General features: G+C 41.9%; 1 protein-coding gene across 1 annotated transcript in view; it reads left to right on the top strand.

The window, feature by feature from the left end:
• Positions 1–6,846, top strand: part of LOC106523880 (RNA binding protein fox-1 homolog 2) — a gene marked incomplete at its 5' end in the record, with an annotated part of 74,941 nt that extends 68,095 nt beyond the window's left edge. The window contains 3 exon segments of the mRNA XM_014017454.1: positions 1,866–1,966; positions 3,563–3,638; positions 3,868–6,846. Of these exon segments, the coding sequence (XP_013872908.1) occupies positions 1,866–1,966; positions 3,563–3,638; positions 3,868–3,912 (222 nt within the window).
• Positions 6,847–11,189: the final 4,343 nt, after the last annotated feature.

Consider the following 11,189-nt stretch of genomic DNA (forward strand, 5'->3'; position numbering starts at 1 on the left):
TCTCTGCTTAGAAAAGAGATTTCTTTGTATGAAAACAAAAATTTGCCATATTTATTCATGTATAATACGATCATCATTTTTGAGCTTAAAAAGCAAAGAAAAATCTAATCATCAATAACCCGTGTATAATACTACCCCCCTACTGTATGGATGATTTTTAGGGTTAAATTTCTAGTATTATGCATGAATACAGTAAATACTAGGGGTGCAACGATACAGAAAATTCACGATTCGGTTCGTTTCAATACTTTAGTCTCACGGTTCAATATTTTTTCGAAACAAAAAAGAAAAATTTCCATGCTCTTTTTAACTTGTAATATATTTAAATTAATTATTAACATTTGTTTAACCTCAAAAGTACAGTTTTTAAATTAAATGTTGCTGAAACAGCAAGTTTTTCAGTGGATCTGCGCTCAAAAATGCAGCCTAGGTGGAGTAGTCGAGCACAGATCCACTGATCCTTCAACACAGAGCTTCTTCAGWAGACAAGCTGATAAAATAAATTTAAAGTATCTGTATTGTTCGATACAAATGTGTATTGAACCTAAAGCACTGTATTGAACGGTTTGATACGGGTGCATGTGTTGTTGCACCCCTAGTAAATACAGTACATCCAAATTTAAACTGTTAAGAAAATTTCCCTACTTGGAAGTGAGCAGTATTTCTAGAAATTTTATTTTATTTTCCAACCTTAGCGAATTTTACAACTCCAAATGTCTGTTTGTTTGTTTTGTTAGGATTATATGAGATTTAATCGATTCAATCCAAGTGCTTTTTGTCACAAAAACTGCTGCAGAAAAATAATATCCCAGCTCTGCTCTAATAATTTACCTTTTAAACCCAGTTGTGTACATTTCAACCATATTTGCATAAAAGTGTTTATTGCATTTGTAATCAAATTTTGATGCAATCCTGATGGTTTAAACTGTGCATCTGGAACTATTTCCTTCAACTGGRAGGTTTTGAATTCAGCAGCGTGGGATGCTCTTAAAGCCGTCTGCCTCCAGGGGCTCTGGTTGAAATGGAGAACGTGCTCTCTTCCTGAATTAACTGGCCTTCCTCGGATAATAAGTGAAGCATGTGCCGATCAGCTGCTGCATGCAGACAAACCATATTACTGCTCCTCATCCTCCTCTTCCCTCCACTCACCCCTGCAGAGCGCTGCTTTCTCCCATTAATAAGCCCGTTTCCTGCTCCTCCCCCTTCTGCTTCTGCTCTGTGTCCTGCAGGCGTCTCAGAGAGCGCTCGGGTGTTTCTGTTGTGCTTTGCTGATCTCTATTCACATCAGGTTCAAATGCAGTGGGGTGGTGTGTTTGCTTTTTGGGTCATGCATGTAGTCTTAATGCGAGAAGATGATTCTTAGTGTCAGTCTAGACTTGTGTGGATGTGTTTGTGTGCGATTCTTTCCCTTGTTTTATTTTTTGTCTCGCTTCATTTTAAAAAGAGATAATTATAATAACAAGTGAGTTGAACACTGTCTGAGAGCAAAACATTTCAACTCTAGCATCCATTAGTGTTCTCAGACTGTAGGTGTTGTTTTCTGTCCCATCAGTAGTTTTTATGTTCTCATCTTAGTGAGCATTTTGTCTTCTACTGTTTTTACTTCCTTCTACTCATCTAGTGGTTTTACAGTTTAATTTCCTCCRTCTCTGTCTCATTGATGAAACACTTCTTGTCCCACATCCAACACCATACTCCTCCTCCTCTCATTCATATGCAATATAATTATTTACCTATAAAGTTTTGATACCAGTAAGCAAAATAAAAGTAGTATTTGATGCAGATGTTTGTTAATTGTAAAGTTCATTCACTTGAAACATGCCAGTTAGTTGTGGTGTGTGTGTGTGTGTGTGTGTGTCCTCTAGGGAGGCTACCCTGCTGCAGCCGCCGCTGCTGCTGCCTATCGCTACGCCCAGCCGGCAGCCGTAACCGGAGCAACCGCCGCAGCAGCCGCCTACAGTGACAGGTGAGGCACAGCCCAGGACACGCACTGATAAATAAGCATGCACAAATGCACAAAAACACACACTTAACCCTGATGTACAGAAACGATCCTGCGGAAAGGCCACAGGACGTAAACACGGCGTTGTTCTTTAACACAGGAAACACCGTGCTGAATGAATGGAAGCGTGATGACCWTCATTTTTAGCAGCACAACAATTAGCTGGATCTTTATTTATTCTACTGTGCAGTTCGAATGGTTATTAAAGGGATAGTTCAAACATATTGAAAGGAGGACGTTGTTGTAGTTTGAAAAACTCTGCCATTACAGCTCTGKAACTACCTCGCTTTTCAGCACAAAGTGCTCCAGTCGTGGGTTAGCTTAAGTTAGCGCCGCCTCGGCCGATTCAGAAATCACATCGGCTGTGTCTCAATTCAGGGGCTGCATCCTTCGAAGTCTGCATTTGTCAACTGCTTACGTCACTGCCCCGAGCCAAAGTCTGTCCCGAGGCTTCGTCCTATGCAACCCATAAAAAAAAAGTTTGCATCTGAGCATCATTTCTGGCCGAGGATATCCCAGGATTCATTGTGCCGTCAGCAAACTAAACAGAAAAACCACAAATGGCACAGATTTTTTTCTTGTAGTTTAGAAATTCATCACAGACCAAAGAATTTGTTTTTAAATTTATGTTTAGCAACTTAGCTGATGAAATTTATGCTGCAATAWAATGTTAAATACATTACAGCTACAAGTTTTGAAACTGGAGCTAAGCCCAAATTATWAATTTTTTTATTTATTTATTCGTCAGCCCATCCGTCTGTTTTTTTTCCGCTTATCCGGGGTTGAGTCGTGGGGGCAGCAGCCTGAGCAGAGAGACCCAGACTTCCCTCTCTCCAGCCACTTGGGCCAGCTCATCAGGGGGAATCCCAAGGCGTTCCCAGACCAGCAGAGAAACATAGTCCCTCCAGYRTGTCCTGGGTCTTCCTCTGGGTCTCCTCCCAKTATTATTTATTTGTAACGATTTTAATTTTGAAGTTATTCMTCCAGTGAAAAAACGTGAATACATGTCCCAATGCATTTTAAGTCTGAAGGCTTGTGACATAGAATGCATCAACATGGTAACGGGTTAGTGCGTGGTCTAGACCGTCTCATTTCACAGCTGTTTTTGCAGCGGACATGGACTGTGAAGGGTGTGGCCTCCGTTGGCTGTGGTCTAAGTAGGCTGCAACCCCTGAGTTGGGACACAGCTACCGGAGCGAGCAGAAGGCAGCCGATGTCAGCCTGAAGTGGTTTACTGTATGAAAGAGCCATTTGTCACATATGTGAAGGTGCACATTAATGTGAAGCTGAGCCAGGATTAGATTTAAAGCTGCACTGTAAGTTCTGTWGAGTTCAAACCTGAGACCTCCTCTTCTCTTTAACGGTGGTCTGTTTTTCCTTCGCCCCCTCTCACACCATCCAACAGTAATACTGTTCTCCAAAGCTTTTCTGCACCAACATATATGGTTCAAACTGTTTCTTAAAAACATTAGTTACTGAGTTTTCTGTTGATATAAAATATGCTTTAATAATYGAAAAAGATTCATGTTTTAACTGGAAACTCTTGTCTCGTGTTTGTAGTTATGGTCGAGTGTACACTACAGACCCGTACCATGCTTTAGCTCCAGCTGCTGCTGCTTACGGAGTCGGAGCCATGGTGAGTAATCAGTCAGACAACTGTGAACACATGAGTTGTGCTTTTATAGGTGAAAGGTTAAGGTTTGATTATATGGTTTATTTTAGGTTTTTAATTCAGGTTTTGGGCTTCTGCAAAGCACTTAATATTGCTTTAGATAAAGTAAAAAATGATACAATCGTTGCATTTTATAGAATAATTTATGTAAAATGTGAAGATCTCATTTTATGTCTGTTTTTCTGTCTTTCAGGCCAGTTTATATCGAGCAGGATACAGTCGGTTTGCTCCGTACTAAAACCACAAACCACACCCGAGGAATTTCTCTTTGCTCCAAAACCCCTTCTTCTCCAGCTCAGTATTTGGCAGGAGCTCCCCTCCATTTTTCTGCAGGCAGACTCTAGTGAAAACTCATGTGGTTTTGTTTAGTTACTTTTTTTTTTTTCCCCTTTGTGGCGAGAAGGACCATCGCCACATCATCAAGCCCAACTCCGTCTGTACTCTTCTGACATGGATTCAAAGAAGAAAGGAAACTGCCAGGAGAGTCTCTGACATTAAAACTCTGAAGTCTGCTGCTTTGAACTGTGGAGCAGGATTTAAAAAAAAAAACAACTTTGGGAGCCAGGAGGAGAGGGACTGATCTTCCTGTGTGATCCAGCACACTACAAACCATTTTTCTCTAAGAGTCACATAACTCAGTATATGAACTTCCTGTAATCTGACCTGTACAGAACCTGTTTCATTCAGCACCAAGTATACGGTTTCCTCTCTCATTTCCTCCAACTGAACAAAACGATAGAACTGCTAGAGCACTAATGTAAAAAGGTACTTCTGTTTTTAAACACTACATCAACCAACTACATTATGTTCATGTTAACACTATTGAAAAAAACCACAACTATTGAATTGTTTAGTACAGAAGAAATAGGAATTATTATTGTTGTTGTTTTTTTCTGAAAGCTTGAATCTGGAACAATCAGTTTAAAGGARCATCTCGCTGACAGAAATCATGTCTGCTAACAAGTCTGATCATTTTACTTCCTTTGCTCATTTTCATCTTGTAAGAAGCCAGAAAACTAACAAAAAAAATTGAAAATGACAAAGAAAGAAAACAAAAGACTTTATTTTCTTCATTACCTCAATTTGTTTTGCTGCCATGAAATGTCACACTAAAAGAAACAAATGCTGCATCKAAACTTTTTTTTCTACAACAAATCCAAGATTTTGTTCATTCGTGCTGCAGATTAATTRTCTGAGCAGCTGCAGTAACTTTCAATAATTCAGTGCACGCCCCCTTCAGAGACTCGTCCTCAGTGCTGCTGCTTCCTTTGTTTTTGTTTTTGGCTTCTTCCAAAAAGGACTTTCTTGTCTCCCAAACCATCAAGACATTCCAGTAGTCACGCAGAGATCCAGCAGATCGGATGGGCAGAACGGTGGGGATGCACATGAAGAAGGATTAAGGGAAACAGGAGCACCTGCGTGGAAACAATCCTGCTCAGCTCCAGGCAGAACTGAGAGGGGGGGTGCAGTGACTCGATGAAGAACGGGAAAATAAAGAGACCGAGAGACTTCACTTCATTATGAGTTTTCTACTGGACTTTACAAGTTCTCTGCAGCATTTATGTAGTTTAAATCTCGTCATGCTCCTGAGGATTACTCTGAATAGTTTTAAAGTTTTACTCTTGGTGAATCTGAAGACATGTAAAAAAAAAAAAAAAAAGTCCAGGAACCAGTTTTCCCACTACATCAGACCTGTTTATTTTACTCGCTAAGTTTTTTTTTATTTGTTTGTTTCAAGTACCCTGATGCATTTCTTATGTTTGCCTTTTTGTTTAGGCTGTATTTCAATATGTTGCTGTGTTGTTGTTGTTTTTTTTACAGTGCAGTGTTGTAGCGGCACCTTGGGACGTGTCATTGAAGCAGCAACTGCAGAAAAGGTCGCAGCCAATTGGGAATGTCTGACCCGCAAACATAAAGTTAAACTTAATTTGCTTCGCGCTCTGAACTTACTGCCCCCCACCCCACACACACACACACACACACACACGTAAACACGATGTAGATGAGACTCGCTGGAGACAAAGGAAATCAGAGCAGGAAGACAGGTGGAAACAAGACGACACTTAGTGTGGCTTTTCGCAGCGGGGACAAATTACAGAAAGGATGTCCACTTTGTGTCAAAAAGGGGCTCAGCAGTGGCCGCCTTCTGAACAATGAAATAACGTGGGTGGTTGGCAGAGGCTGGTGAAGGTGAGAAGCTGAGCCATTAATCATTAGCTGACAGAATAACAACGTCCCCCGCTGTCTGTTAGGGGGTACAGCCAGCATGAGGGGAAGGGGAGGGGGGTGTCTCGTACGACGGTGGAACTGTCGTAGGTCTGAGCTTTTTATTTTGTTTTATTTTTTTATGATCATTACCTCTTTTTTATCTAAATATTCCTTACAAGTATTATCAGCAGTGTTGCAATGCATGTTTTTGCAAAGTGAAGAAGAGTGTCAGTCTTTGTGTGTGTGAGTGTGTGCATGAATTCARATCTCAGTGCTGGAGGGTGTGCGTGGAGGGTTTAGAAGGAAGGGAAATTTGGTCGTGCGACGTGTGGCGATGGGAGTGAAAAGGAAAGGTTAGCAAAGGTCCAATGTGAGGAGAAGTCCGTCCTCTGCAGTAATCTGTTATCTCTGCTCTGTGCCTCTGGTCGTCACGCTGATCACCAGTCACAAGAGATATTTAAAGTTTGTGCTCATCCGCACACCCGTGRTTTACCTTCCAATGAAAAGAACTCCGTGATCATGTCGACGAGACGCTCGTGTAGCAAAGGCTTGTTTTACCATGGTTGATTTAGCAGTGGCGTTTTGGCRTTTGCATGTTTTCATCTCTGCTCATTTGGAGTGAAACGTATTCGAGGGGCTGCAGATCAGTCGCAAAGGTGTGTCTGGCTGAAGGACGCCAAGACAAGTGTTGGTTCACAGCTCTGACTCGATCGTGTGCTCAGTCAGCCCTGTAGGAGGTTTTGTACAGCAATTAAWAAATGGGTTTGAATTGCATGTGAAGGTTTTTCTTTCTGTCACATGCTCCTAAAAACTCATTTAACCAAATGATTTTTTTTGCCTTTTTTAAACAAGTGACAGTAAAGTGTGTTTTCTCACGTTTTATTTTGCCATCCTTGTGTCTGCCTTCTGTTTATTCTCTTCATTATTATTGAATGTATATAATAAATAAACTGTTTGGTTTTTATTCTGGTCTTTGGATGGTTTATTTCATTTTGGCGTTGCAGAATCGTGCAAGTTTTACACAATGTTCTGGAGCTGGGTTCTATTGTGTCAGTCGTTTTTCTGAGATAGTGTCACCGGTTTATCGTTTCTTTTCAGTGTTTGTCTAATTTTAACYGTGCACACACGAAAAGCACCGGAGATAAAGCAGGTTTTTTGATTAAACATGGCTGGGAGTTTAAACAGACATTTGCAAAACTTTGATAACACCCAGAAAGTTGCCCTCCTCGGTGGAACATCAGCTCGTGCAGACAACGATTGATGGGAGCGGTGATGTTTCATGATTAAAACGTCCTGGCCGGCTGTACAGTGCTGTTAATTCTTGACTTCTTGCTCCTTCAGTCTAAAATCTTCGGTGCGATAAGCTTCACCTACAAACTTACTCAAGGCTGCCAAGGGGGAAACAATCTGGAACAGGCTTTAATTGCATGTGGAGCTAATGGCCAGTAAATGGGTTGAATGTGGCAGGAAACCTCATATCCCCACTAATTGCTCTAATGCACAAGAGGCCAATTGCCAATTTGACGGCATGCTCTTTCTGAGTAATTGAAGTTTGGGTAATTGGAAGAAAAGATTGAAGAYTGGTCTCCGAAGGGGGAAGTGATGGGGTGTGCGGCGAGGGATGAATCTGACGAAGATGAGGGTTGACCTTTGGATGTTGGGTCACCAGAGGCCACAGCAGGACAAAGAAGAAGCTGAATCGTCGCACTCGGTCACCTGCAACCATGTGAGTCGATGCTGATTTATTTTTGACCTAAATGATTTGGTGGTAACTTCACCTCTCTGGTTCAGCTGTTTGAAATGCCCTRATATCGCCCTCTTGTGGTTAAACTGTGACACAGCAGCTCGGTTTAAAGCAATTACATTTCACACATCAGGACATTTAAACAAATRACATTCTGTGGGCTCTACATGTCATCAAACTTAAGTGTTCAAAAGCACATAACACTTTTATTTATATTAAAAACAAATGAAGCTAAACTAACATTTTGATAAAAGTCCAGCAGCTTGTTGAACCTTGTTTTATGTAGGACTGTTTCTCACCTGGCTGTGCTGGAATTAATGACATTTTCTTCTCAGATCCCACTGCGACATTTCAGTTWGATGGAAGTCTCTATTTTAACTTCACTGTTGTTTGATTCTTCGCTTTTTTTATCTGATTTTCAGCTGTTTAGGATTATTATCCTGTTTCATGACTCAGTTTAGTCCAAGCTTCATCTGTCACACAGATGGTCTCACATTTGTTGCAAGAATATTTTCATAACCGAAAAATTCATGATTAAATGAAGGTGTTCAAATCATCAGCCCTTCATTGCCCAGGGTTGTCCGGCCCCCTGAGTTGTTGGCTTTGAGTTACTGTGGCCCTCTGAGCAATTTAGTTGAAWAGCCCTGCTTTRCTCTGTCACAAGTTGTAACAGAAAACTGTCTTTTATCTGATAAAGTCTCAGACACATTAAAACAAAATCCCGGCCTGCTAAAACTGTATAAAAGCATTCAATCATCCATCCTTCTTTTTCCTCTTATCTGGGGTCGGGTCTCGGGGGCAGCAGCCTGAGCAGAGAGACCCAGACTTCCCTCTCTCCAAACACTTGGGCCAGCTCATCAGGGGGAATCCCAAGGCATTCCCAGGCCAGCTGAGAGACATAGTCCCTCCATCGTGTCCTGGGTCTTCCTCTGGGTCTCCTCCCAGTGGGACGTGCCCGTAACACCTCACCAGGGAGGCGTCCAGGAAGCATCCTAACCAGATGCCCGAGAGCCACCTCAACTGGCTCCTCTCGAYGTGGAGGAGCAGCATCTACCGCTYCAGGTCTCACATRTCCTCCATGTGAGCGKTGAAGTYCCCCAGCAGAACGAGGGAGTCCCCATTAGGAGCACTCTCCAGCACCCCCTCCTAGGACTCCAGAAAGGGTGGGTAGTCTGAGCTGCTGTTAGGCGCATAGGCACAAACAACAGTCAGGACCCGTCCCCCCCACAYGTATGCGGAGGGAGGCTACCCTCTCGTTCACCGGGATTAACCGCAATGTTCAGGCACCGAGATGGGGGGCAATAAGTATGCCCACTCCTGCTTGGCGCCTGTCAGCATGGGCAACTCCATAGTGGAAGAGTGTCCAACCCCTCTCAAGGAGACTGGTTCCAGAGCCAGAGCGGTGCTTTGAGGTGAGTCTGACTATATCTAGTCGAAACCTCTCAACCTCACACACCAGCTCAGGATCCTTCCCCACCAGAGAGGTGACGTTACACGTCCCTACTGTCAGCTTCTGTATCCGAGGATCGGACCGTCAAGGCCCGCCCAACACACATTGCACCCGACCCCTACGAACCCTCCCACAGGTGGTGAGCCCATGGGAAGGGGGACCCACGTCTCCTCTTCGGGCTGTGCCCGACTGGGCTCCATGGGTGAAAGYYCGGCCACCAGGCGCTCGCCAGCGTGCCCCACCTCCAGGCCTGGCTCCAGAGTGCGGCCCCGGTGACCCGCGTCCTGACGAGGGTTTGGACTGCACTTTGTCTGATCCCTCCCGTAGGACCTGTTTGCCTTGGGTGACCCTACCAGGGGCATGAAGACCCAGATCACATAACTTCTAGGATCATTGGAACACTCAAACCTCTTCACTACAATAARGTGGCAGCCCAGGGAGAAGATGCATACACCCAAACAATTATAAAATACCTAAAAACCTAGAAAAATTTGCAAAACCATAACGTTTTCCTTTATTTTGATTGTAGTTTGGAAAGTGACTTGTAATAAGTTTTTGTCTTGGCCAGGCATACCCTAAAACTGTTACCTGAAGGCAAAAGTTGAAATGACTGGTGAAGAATTCTCTGTGAAGACAGCTTACTTTCCTTTGTGCTGCACGGCTGTAAAGTTCTATGAGCTGAGGACTATCAATATGTTTTCTTTCTGTGATGCATTCTGAGTAAACAAAATGTAAGTCATGCTGCCCTATTCTTTAAAAAAGGCAAACCTTCCAAATATGCCCTACTTATGACCTTTTCTTCTAAGTGTCCTATCATAAAGGTTTAATCTGCTAACTGAGGCTGAGGTTTGAGCTCTAAGTGTTTTGTTGTCATTTGTACAGTTTGATCATGGGGTGAGTTTGCTAAGATGTCCATGCCTGAAAAKACTGACAGCTGTCCTAAATGTTTTCCACTTGTGAGTTATCTCTCTGTAGATTAAGTTGCTCCCTTCAGACCCCACATTCGTTGGAATGGGCATCATAGTTCTAGGCCTAAAACCAATAAAGTGTTTTCCTCATTTGAATGATTCCTGTTACTGATTAGTTCCTGATTATAAAATTAGATTGAAGTAAAGTGAGTTAACTTCAGCCTTATGACGAGACGAGTCTGCCAATGAAGCTGGAGAACAGGAGGAGTAGGTATATTTTTCCATCAAAAATATAAGCTTAACTTCATGTTAACCTAATAAAATTGATCTCAGTATAATTTTAACAATTTTAAGTGATAGGATTTGAAGTTGTTTTAAAAATGTTTTCTATTATGAAATTGTAGGATTTTGTCAAAGTTGACKGTTCATCTCAGTGGACATCAGGAGATGGACTATGTTAGCCAACACTAATTGTTGAAAGGTACAATACAAAGGAAAATTACCTGCAAATATTTCATAGCTGAATTGTGAGTTCACAATTCATTTCTTTAATATTTTTCATGTTTTATTTTTAAATTTTCTGTGTAAAGTCACAGACTTCCTTGAATTGCTTGTAAAGTAAGAGTTATCTGATACTGACAGCTTGGATTCAGGACATGAGGTATGTGGGACCAGGAGAAAGCTAGATGGTAAACTTAGAAGTAAATACTATTTTAAACTCATAATGCAAGGTTTTATCTGTTTTATTCTCTGTATGTAAGCTCTAAATTGCAACAATTGGAATAGTACAAGTACAAGAATCTAAAAAAATAGTTAAAATATACTCATGAGAGTGAGATAAATGAGAGGTATGATGGAGAGGTCCATGCACCAGGAGAACTTGAGATGGAAATTGAGGKGAGATAGAAGACAGTCAGTGGTAGAGAATCAAGAGGAGATGACAGTAATCAGAAGGGAAGATGATCATGAGATGAAAAAGCAGGAAGCATAAGATTATGTGACACACAAACACAYAATAAAATGTGTTAAGGTTAATGTATGCATTAAACGTAGGTACGCTGAAGTAGTGTTATTGTATTATGCTGCATTTGCTGCATGGGAAATGTGATTATTGTTATGAAAAGGTTATTTTGTAACATTCTTTAAAGAGAATGGGATGTGATGATTGAAAGCATTATGCTTGTGTCCACTAGGTGGCAACCACG

The sequence above is a fragment of the Austrofundulus limnaeus genome, unplaced genomic scaffold (assembly GCF_001266775.1).
Source record: "Austrofundulus limnaeus strain Quisiro unplaced genomic scaffold, Austrofundulus_limnaeus-1.0 Scaffold168, whole genome shotgun sequence".
NCBI lineage: Eukaryota > Metazoa > Chordata > Actinopteri > Cyprinodontiformes > Rivulidae > Austrofundulus > Austrofundulus limnaeus.